Genomic DNA, 15,912 nt, shown 5'->3' with positions numbered 1-15,912 from the left:
AAATTCCACCTCCGCATTTAACCCATCCGTGAAGCGAAACACCACATACACACTAGTGAACACACACACTAGGGGGCAGTGAGCACACTTGCCCGGAGCGGGGAGCAGTTGGGGGTTAGGTGTCTTGCTCAAGGACACCTCAGTCATGGACTGTCAGCCCTGGGGATCGAACCAGCAACCTTCTGGTCACAGGGCCAGATCCCTAACCTCCAGCCCACGACTGCCCCCGAACCGATTACCAACGTTGTAAAGAAATCTAAGTTGTTTGGTCTCTCTACAATGCACCACTTCACACCAAAGCAATTGAATTACTTCGGTTTACATGTCAGTGATTGAATTATGCAGCAATTTTGTAAAACCGGTGGAATTCCTCTTTAATACAAGCAAAGTGGCAACCGACTCGCCACCACACTCTGGTCATATGACCACATCATGAACGCCAATGCACAAGAGCTGCCATCCCAGGGCTATAAACGTGAGCTTGAAGTCGTTCTCTATTCTTAAACTGGTCTAAAATAAATGCTGCCAATATAAACGAAAAGCAGACCAGCCGCCTCACGCAAAACAAGGTTACAGCGAACAAACAGCTGAAGAGTGAAGACCGTTAGCTTCGCTGAAACAGGTTGACTGTAACCCAGTTTAACGGTCAGCTGCGAGGCCACTACAGCGGCTCAGCAGGACGAAGTCAACTCCTTAATCGAATTTTCCAGTTCCACCTTAAATAGTGCAGCAGTTACATTCTGGCGCTTCGCCTTACGCGCCATAATGTAACTGGGCACCATTTAAGGTGGAACTTAAGGTGGAACTGGGCACCATTTAAGGTGGAACTGGGTAAATTCGAACGAGAAGCTGGCGAATGTGAGGCTAACTTCAGTCTCGTTCCCAGTACTCGAACAAACAAGCCAGCTACACCGATTTAACTGTGCAGTAATCCCGAGGAAATGTTTAATTCTGTATTTTTGTCTGCCCACATTGCAACCGGCGTTTTTCTTTACTCCAAACCGCCGCCCAGCCCACATTCACTCACTACTGTTAGGTTAGATATGCAGGAATTAAAATAAGGCGCAATATCAAGACAGTCAGAGCGACGATAAGCATGTTTCTCGTTTGACTTCGTGCATTAAGACAATATACGAACGGATAAGACTAGCCATTTGTGCCGACAAGCTATTATCCCCACATCTAAAAGAGAAAGGGCGTGAAAATAGGCAAGAAATCATTTTCATACCTTCCGCCATGTTGGATCCGTGGCTGGTCGTTTTCTCTCGCGAGAACACGGAGTGAACGGGAGGATGGGTTCGGGAGGAGAGTGAACAAATTAGCATATACACAGATCAGCCATAGCATTAAATACACCATCTTGTTTCCACGCTCGTTGTGCATTTTATCAGCTCCACTTACTATATAAGTGCACTTCGTAGTTCTACAATTACAGACTGTAGTCTACCTGTTTCTCTGATACTTTGTTAGCCCCCTTTCACCCTGTTCTTCAGTGGTCAGGACCCCCACAGGACCACCACAGAGCAGGTATTACTTGGGTGGTGGATCATTCTCACTACTGCAGTGACACTGATGTGGTGGTGGTGTGTTAGTGTGTGCTGTACTGGTATAAGTGCATCAGACACGGCAGTGCTGCTGGAGTTTTTAAACACCTTAGGCCAACATCTTCCTATGGGCTGTGTCCTGTGACAACTGATGAAGGACTAAAAGAGGACCAACGCAAGCCGCAGAAACAGATGATCCACTACCCAAATAATACCTGCTCTGTGGTCTTATGACAATACTAGAATCCTTTTGTGCAATATAGTTTGTGCAGAAATAATCATTTTAAAGGTTCTTGTCACTGGAACCTGAGCCCTGTCAAAAATACATGCATACTCTGATGTTCTGATGTTGAAAATTTAAGTTAAAAAATGCATAGTAGGACATTCAGGTTCAATGACTGTACTGTACTGTAATTGTACAAAATGCTGGAACCTCAGATTAGCATGACAGTGAAAACTCAGGTCAAGGAAATGCAGGGAAAACCTGGTTTTTTTAACTTGAACTTATGTATGTTTTCTTCAGACAGTATATTCAAATAGCTGAAATTCACACTGAAAATGACCAAGAGCATCAAATTATGCATGTATTTGTTTCAAGAATCATGAAATCAGGTTCATATTGTAGTGACACTGATTTAACTCCATATATATAGCAAACCTTTACTAAAGAAGCCTTGAAGAACCACTTTATAAGGCTATACTACACTAATTATCACACTGCTAATGGTGGCGTACAATTCTTGACATATTTAGTATGGCAGTATTTTTGGACACAGCCATGGATTTAAGCCTTACCCCAGTATAGATAATGGATTTTCAACGCTGATCATTGGTAATACTACTTATCCCAATCACAGGCCTCAACCATGTCTATGAGCCTGGTCTGTGAAAGTCCAGGCAATAGTTTGAGTGGAATAAAATGGTCGCTGTATGTTTGTGTATTAGTACAATTGATATACACTATGCATGAGTTACCAATTCCTTTAAGAGGTGGGCAACCCCAAAACATTTTGAACATTTTGTCTATATGACTTTGAAGGCCTACTGTGAATGTCATCCAGTGATGAACAACTAACAGGTAGATTTGTCTGCAAGCAGATATGTGAACACTGCTGGGACTGATGGATTAAAATGGAACTCAGATTTTTCTCAGCATAATTAAATTATGGGCTGAACTGTTCACAGCTGTATTAATGGAACCAGAATGTGAAGTGTTTAATGCCTCTAAAAGCTCCCTCACAAGAAGCTATTAGACGAAATGGTTCTGAATACATTTCCTGACGCCAGAGGCAATGTTTAACAATAAATCTGCAAGAAGGCATTGGCCTAAAATCTATTAGTGAAGATCGATTCATGGTGGAGAGGTACATGCAGGGCGATGTAAGCCAAATGTACCCAAAGAAAACATACCCACCCCCCCATTACCAACATTGCACATAAAAACTCATTCAGGTTCACTGCTCACATTGGATGGTAAATAAAATGGATAACACCACTACTGTAAACAAATCAGCTGGTTACGTTCTCTACAACAAACCATTTCACATCAAACTGCTCGGAATGAGTTGGTTCTCAATTATTGAATCATGATTTTTTTTTTCAGAATTCAGCGGAATTCCTCTTTAATACATATATGTTGATTTTTACACAGTGCTGTCTTAAGCACCTTAACACATTGTTTTAACCCTTGTGTGGTGTTCAGGTCATTTTCAATGTTTACCCAAAAAAAAATTATTTTTTGCCCCAGATTCTTTGGCCTTTGCTCTGTGATGAACACATTTTCAGTGACTTCACACTGAACACCCCTTACACATTTATATTACAAACGTGGTGTTGGGGTGAATGTGCGAGAATTACAAGTGTGGAGGTGATGCGTGCCTTTACTGTTTTTGTCCTACATGGCCTACTGAGTGTGTGTGGGGGTGGACAACATGGACAGGCTGCTGACTGGCTACAGCTGCTAAAGGAGAACTCTACACTCACCACATCCGAGTAAGAAAAACATGAACTGTACAATGGTTAAACTTGTAAAAACACCCGTACTTCTAAAATCACCTCCATGACTTAACATACCAAAGCATTAATAAGCCAGACCAGGTGTTGGCTGATAACCTCAAGTAAAATTAAGCTACCACTAAGAGAGGTTTGGAAAGGGTTAATTGAACACATTTACATAATTAAAATCACTACTTGTGTGAATGTTATCCATATTTAAGCTAATAAGAGTTTTAAATGCTTATAGACCAGAAAATTAGCTTTTAAACCAAATTATCTGAGCTGTCTAAAACTTGCTGTAAAACGTGCTGTATATTTCCACAACACAGTGGAACTGCAAACAATTGCACTGCATAACAAAAAACATGTATATTTGTCTACTTAGCACCCTTGTAATCACCCCTGCAGTCTTTATGCTGTGTTAGATTGGATACACGGAAGAATAAACCTTTGACTTGTTTGCTTGCATCGTAACCTGAGCAGTTAGACAACACACCCGAACAAGTATTGGAAAAAAATTATATTTTAGAAGAACTCACTAGAGAAGGTGACAATTTCCATAACATGAAAAATATACATCAGTATTTTGTCTTTGTACATTAGGCAAGAGAAACTGCAGTAGTCTGTCAGAGCCAGAATAAAATTAAACGGAGAATAAAGGACTGTGGGGAGTAGGATAGCGAATCACACGCGCACACACTCACTCTCTCTGTAACATCCAAACACGCACACCTTTCAAACAAAATCCCAGAAACTTCTTGTGAGAAACCTACAGTTAAAGCATGCTTAACGAATCCTATCAAAGACACCACACAAAAGAAAAAAAGCCCTGCAAAAGAATTTGCTTAAATGGTGGGAGATGTTTATGTAAAACAAAACAAAAAAAAAAGTTTGACTGTCCCTATATCATCTCTGAATATTGAAATTCAACACATTGGGTGGGGGGCAGGGTATACTACATACAGAGGTGAGGCAAAGGGGCGTTATTGCTACACCAAATTATCAATATCTTTAATAGTCCAATGATGCTGGTACAAAGGGTTTTAAAATAAAAAAAAAAAAAAAACAATCACACATCCACACAAGCTTGAAGGGGTGCAGAGCAAGCGATCTCTCAACATCTCGCCCTTTTTTTGCTCCCGATTCGAAGCGGGAGGTGCAATAAGCCAAGCAATTTCAATCGGAGGCACTTTTGAAAAGAAACATTAAAATCTATGAGCTCAAACATGCAGGTTTGTCACATCGGACGGGCTTCTTCAACGCCTCCTCTGCCTTTGAAAACTCACTGCAAGAGTCGAGCACGTCCTCGCGTTCCTCTAGAACCAAAAGCAAGGACTCTCCGTGATCCTCCCCAAGCCCCTGGCGTTAAAACCAAGCCAACGAAACACGCTCATGGCAGCTGGCAAAAATCATCTTTTTTTCGTGCTTTACAGGAGTTTTACCTCAAATGTCCTCTCAGTGAAAAGGTGTCCAACATGACGTGCATGCTATAGGAATTCTGACAACAGTAGCACCAACGACCCCCACCCGCCTCCCTGCCCTTGCACCCTTCCTCAAAAACTAGTCCACTTTGCGATGAAGAAAATGCACCTTTTATGGCATTTATTGTTTCTTGGGCAATGGGGATCTAGGTAAAGAAAAAAGAAAAAAAAAAAAAGAAAACCAAAAAAGCCCATATTTCCATTCTACAAACCTCGTCTCTCAATGTGACCTGTAACCGAACTGATGCACACTAGATGAGAGGCTGCTGGGGGTTTGGGTGGGAAAGGGAAAATGAACTATATTCTTAAAGAACTTTACAGGACTCTAACTACGAAAAGCACTATTTATTTGGTACTAAGTGTCTCGCTGGATGGATAGGAACAGTTTTATATATTATCCGGTTTTTATGTCTGCTATTTACAGGTCTTTACAATTTCTTTCCTGAAAGTTGTATCAGTTCATAGACTTGCGTAAAAATGCGTAATATGTTATGGTTATTACGCATTTTCTTTTCTTTTTTTTTTGTTTGTTTTTTCAGTTTTTTCCCCCCCAACGTTGTTTTGATGTTGGCACTTGCTTGGCATGATCTGTCCATATCTGTACGAGCTGTTATTGTTCTATTGCAGCCTACTAATGCCAGCTTGTTACTGCCAACGTTCAATCAAGACGAGTCCGGCAATAGGGTGGTAGAGTGCAGGAAAACAGTGCCTTGTTGTTTCTCGACCGGAGACCTGTTGGAGACAAGAATGTGCAAATTAGCCTCCAAAAATAAACAAATTAACATAAAACGATAAATTACAATACTAGAAAGAAATGTTAATTCTGTCAATTCCACTGTTGCTTTGAACTAACTAACTCAAACACTGATGCCACCCCGCACTGTTTGGTATGCGCAAAGGCAATGTTTCGAAAAGACCCACAAGACAGGGCGATGTGACTGGATACTGGATACTTAACATGTAGTGGTGCATCAAAGACCATAATGAAGGTGTTGGAAACTGTCAGAGAACAAGACAGGACTAATTTAAATAGTTCAATATATTATTAAATAATATGCACATAATATTTTATTTAAAAAGTTGGCCAAAACAGCATTTTACAGATGCTGCATCCAGTAGACAGTAACAATGTATTAGTAGTCAGACTGAATCCCAGCTGCTTGTGTATCAGGTTGCAGAAGCACGATTGCAGGTCTCTCACTCAAACATAACTTATACGAGCCACAGAGACAACAGGAGTAACCAGGATCACCCTAGAAGTGGCTTGGCAGGATGCTTGATGCTGGAGGATGCCAAAACTGATCACTTTCACCGATTGGACTGTACACTTGCATTTCTGAGATGAGTCACGGTGTGGTCGGTTGTACATCAAGCTCTTATGGTAATTTTTTCATTTTCCTTACTGTCCATTAGCTTAAAATGCTACCACACACCTAATTTAGTTCTGAGGCATCTTTTTAGCAGCTATGTGAGAAGTGGTGCAAGTTACTGTGCTCTGAGGTGAGGTGACCTGGATGCCTAATATTTAAACAGCACACTAAACTAGTTATCATTTACTTATCTTAAACATTTTCCAAACATCCATAATAACCATTCTTTTTAAAAGTCTTCTCATGAAATGTAATATAATTTAGGCTGCAATTTGACTGTCTTGAAAAAAAGAAAAACCTTCCACATACACAGAATTACATACCAAGGAATGAATATTGGAGTATTCAAATTATCCAGGCCAGCCTCAGTTTTATTCCTTTTAAAGTTATGTATACATTACACAATTTTTAAAAGTCCTAATAGATTAAAAGCTCACACTATCTGACTGGTGTCTGGTCTCAAAAAAATGCAAGTGGCAAAAAAAAGCTGAGTCTGCACCCCTCATACACTACACAGTGCTCTCCCAATTGGCGATTCTGTTGATACACACACGGGAAGCGCTTTCTTTCATTATGGCAGAGGCACTCCATTATTTTTATTTATTTATTTATTTAATAAAAGACTGCTACACACACACACTTAAATATATGTTGGTTTTTGTTTGTTTTTTTTGTTTTTTTAAACGCACCGACACACATATACACTCACTGGCCACTTTATTAGGTACAATATGCTAGTAAAAGGTTGGACCCACTTTTGCCTTCAGAACTGCCTTAATTCTTTGTGGCATACTTTCAACAAGGTGTTGGAAACATTCCTCAGAGATTTTGGTCCATATCGACATTATAGCATCACATAGTTGCTGCAGATTTGAGGACTGCACATCTATGATGCGAATCTCCCGTTCCACCACATCCCAAAGGTGCTCTATTGGATTGAGAGACTATTCCATTGAGAGACTGTGGAAGCCATTGGACTACAGTGAACTCATTGTCATGTTCAAGAAACCAGTTTGAGCTTATACAAGCTTTGTGACATGGTGCATTATCCCACTGGAAGTAGCCATCAGATGATGGGTACACTGGTCATAAAGGGATGGACATAGCCAGCAACAATACTCAGGTAGATTGTGGCATTTAAACAACGCTCAACTGGATCCATGCTTTCATGTTGTTTACGCTAAATTCTGACCCTACAATCTGAATGTCGCAACAGAAATTGAGACTCGTCAGACCAGGCAATATTTTTCCAATCTTCTATTGTCCAATTTTGGTGAGCCCGTACAAATTGTAATTTGTTTCCTGCTCTTAGCTGACAGGAGTGGGACCCTGTGTGGTCTTCTGCTGCTGCAGCCCATCTTCAAGGTTCAACGTGTGTTACGTTCAGAGATGGTATTCTGCATTCCTTGGTTGTAACAAGTGGTTATTTGAGTTCCTGTTGCCTTTCTATCATCTTGAACCAGTTTGCCCATTCTCCACTGACCTCTCACATCAACAAGGCATTTTCGTCCACACAACTGCTTCTCACTGGATATTTTCTCTTTTTTGGACCATTCTCTGTAAACCCTAGAGATGGGTGTGTGTGAAAATCCCAGTAGATCAGCAGTTTCTGAAATACTCAGACCAGCCTGTCTGGCACCAACAACCATGCCACATTCAAAGTCACTCAAATCACCTTTCTTCCCCAAATTCCCCAAAATTTGTGGTCACCACTTAATGTATGACTGGACAATAAAAACAAGCCTTTCTTCAAAAAATCCACAAATCTTCTTCAAGATCCACAAACCTGTTCAAACAGGGCAGCTTACAATACAAAAGCACTGCAGATAATGCATACCACACAAACACAGCCTGACTAACTGCTTCTAACTAAGATTTTTCCCTTTGTTGGTTATATTTTATTCCCCTTGTTGGTTAGAATTCATATTTATTGATTTTATTTGTTGGTTATATTATTGTTTCAGGACTATGCCACAATTCATCATTAAGGAATATTTAAAAAAATAAAAAGACTTTTCTGATGCCCTTGGTCTTTAGAGCCTCTTTTACTCTCTTAAGGCTTTTTGAAACTCATGCACCAAAATAAAAAAGCCAAAAGACCCTGATTGTAAATGCACATGGTGAAAGTCCACTACTCACCCTGAAAATAGAGAAGCTACAAGCTGCTGGATGAACATCACTCAAAGGCAGTCTCTTGGCTCTTTCGTACACAACGGGCAACTTTCCGTTTGAATTCACCATGTCTGTCTTCCCTCCATTCTTTCTGAAAAATAACAAAACAAAAGCAATTTTACACACAGTCATGCCTTGGAAAACATTACTTCGATCAAGGGCTGTACAATACAGACAAACTACTAGCACTGACATTACATCACAACATTTTGCATTGCACCTCACAATATGCCAAAAAAGCATCAGTTTTTTTTGGCAAAAATGGCTAAAAAATGTTTAGATAATAAATATAGATACAGACACTGCTTGTACACTGTTAACTAGCTTATTTGTGGCGTACAGGTGACCCACCACTGCCTACCCACAAAATACTGGCATTAGAGATTTTGCCTTGAACATTTTTACTACTGCTTATCATCCCACACCAGCAACATGTGCCCAAGTCCCTTCTACTGGCGCACTTGCATGCATCACTCAGTAGCACACACGCACATCAGAAATTGTTTTGGGGAATCCATATAACCAAAACCAACAGCATATTTAAAGGCCAATATCAATATAGTATCAAGAGTACAGCATCAACCATACTGGCCAGCATTACTTCAATTAAAATAATACATATTTGTTAGTTTGCGTATTTCTACAAAATCAGTATTGCAATTTCAAACAAATTCAGTCTTTCTAAAGGAAAGAAAAACACCATGTATTGAGCAGCCCTGTCTTTATTGCAAGCTTTGTAAAAACCAAGCAAGATTTTTCTGAACATTGCAAAATTCTAAAAGGGACTTACTGCTGCGTCCACATTGGCAGGAGAGTCTCCATTTGGATCAGCCAGCATAGAGATGACACTAATCATGATGGTCTCCACAGTGTGGATGGGGAGCCAGCGTTCCTCTGGCTTTTCGTAACCGTACTTGTCCTCCCCCGGCTCGTGCAAAATAGAAATACATACGTCACCGTTCTTGTCAACTGGAAACAAGACCGTAGACAGGAAATTAGAGATGGCAAACTAAATTACAGGGAGAGACAGTGAAGTTTTAAATTGTTTCTAGAACAGATTAACATAAAAAGGGGCATCTCACATAAAAAAATGCATCTGATTCTCCCAGTTTGTAAAGTTCTCGACTAAATCTAGAACTACTTTAGGTCAGACAGATCAACATAATTTCTAGCATGTTCCCCCTGGACATTATGACACATTAGTGTTCCTAACCCAGATCAAGTACTACTATCATCATGATCAAGTACCTGTATCTATTTTACACCATATAACACCACCCCTGAAGGTAAGCAGTGCTTTGATTATTCTTTGATGACTTTATTTAGCCAATCAGTGGCCTGCACTACTCTAACTCCACCCATATGTACCTTCTCAGCATACTGGGTACTACATCAAGAAGAGTTTTAAAATAAGTAAATAAATAACATGTATTCAGGTGTGGTACAGTTCACACAGGTAACAGAAATGACAGTAAAAAGTGTGATCAAAGAGTTTTAACCCTACTGCACTAGTAACTGTACTGTACAGTGGGAAAAGCTATTAGTTTGTCTTTGCAGTTTAGGCATTTCAAAAGAAATTAAAAACACTAACTGTTACATTTCTTTTTAACTCGTTAATCAAAAGGCTTAAACTTATTGAATGCTCCACAAGATTTATCATTTTGACAAAGGAGGACCTCTCACACTACATGACCAGCCATGAAATTTCCTGTTTCTCCTAGCAGAGGTATAAGAGGTAATGACACAACACACTGGACACAAGGAACAGAAAAATATAAATCCATATGTTTAAACTAGAAGCTGAAACTATTCTTACCATTTGGGTGCCATATCTCTGTGATGAATTTCATTTTGGGGGGCCTGAGAGGATAGTCTTTGGGAAATGTGAGATGGGCTTTAAACACTCCACCTTCACTGTAAACACAACACAATGTGACAATTTTAGCTATGCACAGTCTTACTTTCAGACCTAAAATAGTCACTGACAATTCTAAATTCTTATTTTAGTAAACCAGCTTAGTAAACAAAAGCTTGAAAAACCAGATCACCTTGATTTCTCTTATCGAGGGTTGCACTGAGATTTTGGTAAACAAAGATTTAAGGCTGAAAAAATGGTCAAAAGAGCACTTTGGTTATCTGGCCAAAAGATAAAAGCATCTGAAAATGCTTGCCAAAAAGAAAAAACTTTAAATTGGATTAAAGCCAACAATAAAGTGTCAAAATCTAAGAGTTTACCAATAATTTGAATGCTCATGAAAATTAGAAAAACGTTGTTTGTTCTTTTACTTTCCTGCACTGGTCTGCACAAACATGTTCATATGGTCTGAGCAGCAGTGGAGTGAAAATGTCAGCCGTGTGATTCTATTTCCTGGTTTCTACAAGGGATGTTAGACAAGGGATTCGTAATCTCTGTTCATAATGAGTATAAAAAGGGGGTACAACACCTAACGACATCTCCACTACAGGTTTGATGCCACTTGAAAACAAGCCTCTACGCGATACGCAGAATACAGTAAAACAACAGAAGCAGAAAGGAAAGTCCCCCATAGCATGCTAATGCCATTTGTAGGCACAGTTTATAAAATGACAGATAGATATATTGATATTTATTTATCTATACAATAGTGTCAAAAGTTCAAAGCAAAAAAAATGATGGGATTTGTTGCTTTTTTAGCTTTGGATTTAGGTTTTCAGCTAAGTGTGTTCTGAACTGCGGCTTTGGTGCACCATTACCCTAAACCTACTCCACACTCCAATGAAGTCAGAGTTAGTTAACAGAATTAGTTAATACTTACTACAGTGTATCAGGAGGACCAATTATTAGCACTTCCCATCTGTAGAGGTCATTATCATCTATCAGTCCTGCAGAAAACCCTTCCACTGGGTTTTTATTCAATTCTGAAAGTGAGAAAAAGATATTTATGAATTATCACGTGTTTCTCTTGCTCAAGATGCCTAGTAAAAGAATCATTATGCATCTATGGGAACTGGATCTGCTGTAAGAAAGTCACTGAAAACAGTAAAGCTTAATAGGACTTCAAATCAAGTGAAAACACTAGCATCCAACAAAAACAACTACAATTATAGCAATACATAACCTCAAGTTTGGTGCTTCCAAAGGTGCCTAAAAACACTACAGAGATTAAGAATTTCTAACAAAATATGATGTCACTAAATCCTTGCTTTATTCCAATGAAGAAAACAACAAGCTCTAGATCGCTCTGAATCTCCAGAGGAGGGATGTTGCCTGTTCACACTGATCTATGACCACCTTCCTCTGTCCAAGTCCTAAACATAGCCACTAATGGAAACTGCAGACCTGATTTCAGATCAGCACAAGAGCTTGGGTTCCTGTTAGTGGCCATGCTCCAGCTTAAGTGGCACAGGATTGGGCTCACTGAGTGTAAATCTGTGTGCTCATGTGGTCTCTGGCTGTCCATATGAGTTATGAGGATCAGTCTGGCACAGACTACTGCATGTGCTCTCATCTTATGAATAACATCAAAAAAAATAATCTCAGAGGGCTGAGGGATACAAAACATGTTTATGAAATAACTGAATAACTAGCTCACTGAGGTGTCAGTTTTCTGTAAGCCTATGAATCACACAAGCATTCTGGTCTTGTCCTATGAAAAGGTCTGGAACAAATACAACTGCTAATCAAACACTCAAACACACTAGTTCATTTTCCCCAACTGATTTCAAATGAGCCTGCACTGTTTTCAGTGTCTGGAGACAACTTAACAGTGTTAAAGCCAAAACTGGTGCCCGGTAAACAATCTGTAGGCAAAAGCTCATTGTCATTTACCTGGCTTGCTGGTGAATGCCAAGGTAAATATAGTCCAGAGGGCATGTACCAAGCTAAAGCATTCACTCTTCATAGTAAACAATTACAACAGAAACAGTCAAGGAACCCCAGAAAGGAATCAGAAAATAACACAATGTTCAACATCTGTTGCCAGATGAAATCCTATGTGACAGCCTAATGCCAAGCACAGCTCAAGCAGCCGTTTGTTCCATTTAACTCCTTAACTTCATTTAAACTACGCCATATGCCATTTTTTTAAACACACCATCATCCTCACAAATAGCCCTTGCAATTTCACACCCTGTAAGGCTTAAAATAGCGCTGCCTAAACTCCTCCCCTGTATACTGCAAAATAAACACTGCTTGTTTAGGCCTTTTGTTAGCCCCTCGCTCCAGTGTTCCGAGCACAGAGTACAATGGGGGGGGTTCAATGAGTTCGCCACGCTGGTGTTAACAGAAAGCAGTCAAAACAGGATCGATTCCAGTCAGTCAATCTGTAAGCGAAAGCTCCCACTGGAAAGGGGGGGATGAGCCTGGGCCCTGTAGGGCAACCCAGGCAGCCATTCCTAAGGTTCCCTTTGCTGTGGAGTCTTCAGGCAGGGAAGGTCTCTGGCATCAGGCCAAGGCAGGCTTAGGAGGCGCTCGCCCTCAGCTGTGAACATTTGGCAAGGAACGGCCTTGCTGCCTGTATTTAGATGTGGAGTAATGGGGTATTTAGAAAAAGAGGGGTATTTTCTGGGGGTTTTACGCTGTTCCACAAGGGCAGAGGTGTAGTGTTTCATAGCAAACATTACACAACCTTCACCTTCTCAGCCAAACGGGAATAAGAATGAAGACTCAGCACTATTACGAAAATATGGATTTAGAAAGTTGATCCACTGATTAATTCTGGGGGGTGCTGCACACATGGGCCCCTCCAGTGCAATGGTGGCCAACTCTAGAAATACTTCGCTGCCTGCCTTGTGCTAGCTAAGCTGTCACTCACGGATCAGGTTGCCCAATCACTGCGAGCGTGGGACAAAGGAGAACAGGGCAGCAAAAGGCACGACAAGGATAAACGCTGTTGAGTAACGACGAAACCACAACTCAAAAGCGTGCGACGTACGGACAAACGTGTTTCCTAGCTGTAATTTGGCCTGCTCCCGATTTAGTTCTTATCTGATCAACAGCCATCTGGCTGGAGACCGAGAAGCTCGCTAGCCAAGCCCGCTAACGTTAGCCTACTAGCTAGCTTTGGGCTGAGAAAAACAAAGGGATTTGATTACCCCACTGCAGCAGCTAGACGGCACACAACATGCCGCATATTAAACTCCTTATCGGCGCTTTCGAGTTCTACCATCCAGCTACTGCTACTACTAGCGACCATGAAAATAAACCTGAAATTAAAACACGAATGTTGAGAGGCTGGCGAAGGAATGAAGAAAGGAAAGGGGTGCTAGCTAGTAAGGCTTGACAGACGTCAATACATAACTAGCTAGCTAAGCTATGCTAGTTAGCTGCTGCCGGCCGGTACGAACAGGCCCGCTGAAACAGCCTGCCATCTAATCGTTTTCAAAAGGTTTTTCACGCCAACCAAAAAACAAATATTTGTCCAGGTCTATTGTGGGGCCCCAGGACATATTTTCAAGACCATGACCAGGGTCATACGTACCGCTTTTTATTTTTAATGTGCACGAAAACAAAGGCATGTAGGCAGAGAAGCTGGGCCGGGAGAAGTGGATTAGCTGCCGAGCTAACCGTCACCAGCGAGCGCCCGAGAACACACCGGCTCACACGTTAGCTTAGCTTTTAGCCTCATTCGTATCGTTCCCCCGCTAACAGCCTTTCAAATTACCTGCCAGCTGTCTCCTGAGTAGCAGCGCTGACTGCGGCTCCGTCATGGTCGTGTGTGTTGTATAGTGAGTCGGTCGGGTGCTTTACTAAACTAAGGAGGAGAAAAAACACGGTCAATAAATATCGTCGTGTCTGTCCGTCTCTGCTCTACTCTGTTCTGCTCAACATTCTGAGCGGTTGTGCGCAGGCGCGGAGCGAGAGGAGAACGGAGAGCAAAAAGAGAGCGCCAGGGTGCCGTGTGGGCGACGCGATGGCGCATGCGCGAACCAAGTCCACTGAGAGGATTCAATAACGCTTCAGCTGATGTTATCAGTGAATAAATATCTCTACGTTTAAAAAGGAATATTGATATTGGTTTAGTTACTTTTGATAGTGTAGAAAGTAAGAATGACTAAAACTCAGTCACGTTGGAATTGTAATGAATTGCATAGCGCATGTAAGTTATGAAACAATTACCACAATGACTGTGGGAAGCTGTGATAAGATAAAAACTACAATTACCAACATTAAGGGGGCAATCAAAGCACATGCGTTGACTTTTATTTTACTTTGCTTCACTTGATAAGGAGTTAATTATTCTCAAGTTGCCGTACTAAACGTTATTTTCCCGAAATAACAGAATATATTTTTTTGAATCACCGATAGTGTCATAAAAAAACTGTCATTATTAACTTATGACAGAGTAAAGGGTGACTAAAATGACTAAAATAAATGTAATAATGTAAATACAGTGAATAAAATAACACAGTTAAGTTGTGGTAAGGCAGATAAGAAGCAATAAGGTAAAAACTACAATTACACATGCAACAATAATTAATACAACATATCTCAAATGAGTTGTTTTAATTTGAAAATTAGACCAAGAAAAACTAAAAACAAGGCTTGTTTCTGCACAAGTATGAATATGCTGATAATAGTCTTTGGGTACTTCCACGGTTTGTTAAGAATGATGCCGTTCATGTATTTTTTGTTTTAAAGAAGGAAAGAAGTCTTTGTTGAAAATTATGCTGAATCTGCAGGTTTATTATTACAAAGGGTGAGTTTACTGTGCATCGCCACTAGGTGGACACGAGGCGTCTGATTTAAGCCTGTCATGAAAGATTTCTGTCCATGCAAGTTTTAGCTGAAACAAAAGTAATACGACCTTTTTTCCTCTATTACCAGGCTTTCATGTTATGCCCTTGCTGTTCACATGTGTACAAGTGAGCTATAGACTGTTGGTATGTGGGTAAAGCTGTGCCTATATGGACCTTTCTACCAAATTAGGTCCCACAGCAAAAAAAGACCTTAGATAGTTACAAGAATTATATTGATTGATTATATTGATGATCTATTTATGCCAAAGGCTTTAATTCAGACAGTAATGAGCTAAATGTAAACAACATTATCATTTACAAAGTACTTTATATAAGGTACTTTCTACTCCCTAACACTGAAAATAATACTTAATAAAAAAAAAAAATTTTTCAACAGTTTTTAAAAATACATTTTTCACTTCTTTTAAAGTGAAGTTGAAGATTTAGAAGATTTAGATTCATTATCAATTTTTTAAAAAATGCTGTCCCATGTTTTCATGTCACCACTGAAACAAAAAGAGTTTTAATATATGGGCGGGGCCACACCCCTGCATTTAAGAGTATGAACTGAGACTGCATCCCTGTCCCTCATGGACACATGGTGATCCTGTTGTTTCGAAGTTAATGAGTGCA

The 15,912-nt window shown here is 40.2% G+C and overlaps 2 protein-coding genes across 3 annotated transcripts in view; both read right to left on the bottom strand.

Annotated features, from left to right (window-relative positions):
• ankfy1 (ankyrin repeat and FYVE domain containing 1) overlaps window positions 1-1,323 on the bottom strand; it is a 36,446-nt gene extending 35,123 nt beyond the window's left edge. For both annotated transcript variants that reach the window (XM_017701732.2, XM_037533519.1), the window contains exon 1: window positions 1,229-1,323. In XM_017701732.2, coding sequence (XP_017557221.1) covers window positions 1,229-1,238 — 10 coding nt within the window. In that variant the 5' untranslated portion in view covers window positions 1,239-1,323. The remainder of the gene's footprint in view (window positions 1-1,228) is intronic.
• A 2,721-nt stretch (window positions 1,324-4,044) lies between these two features.
• ube2g1a (ubiquitin-conjugating enzyme E2G 1a (UBC7 homolog, yeast)) lies at window positions 4,045-14,390 on the bottom strand. The gene is made up of 6 exons (XM_017701733.2): window positions 14,205-14,390; window positions 11,358-11,460; window positions 10,379-10,476; window positions 9,353-9,531; window positions 8,530-8,653; window positions 4,045-5,752 (listed from the first exon to the last, which is right to left on the bottom strand). The coding sequence occupies exons 1-5, from the start codon at window positions 14,248-14,250 to the stop codon at window positions 8,567-8,569; spliced, it is 513 nt and encodes a 170-aa protein (XP_017557222.1). The 5' UTR covers window positions 14,251-14,390; the 3' UTR covers window positions 4,045-5,752; window positions 8,530-8,566.
• Between the last annotated feature and the right edge of the window lie 1,522 nt (window positions 14,391-15,912).

Source organism: Pygocentrus nattereri, chromosome 23 (assembly GCF_015220715.1).
Source record: "Pygocentrus nattereri isolate fPygNat1 chromosome 23, fPygNat1.pri, whole genome shotgun sequence".
In the NCBI taxonomy this organism is placed as follows: domain Eukaryota; kingdom Metazoa; phylum Chordata; class Actinopteri; order Characiformes; family Serrasalmidae; genus Pygocentrus; species Pygocentrus nattereri.
Note: the sequence above shows the minus strand (reverse complement) of the source record. Positions and strands in the feature narration are given on the sequence as shown.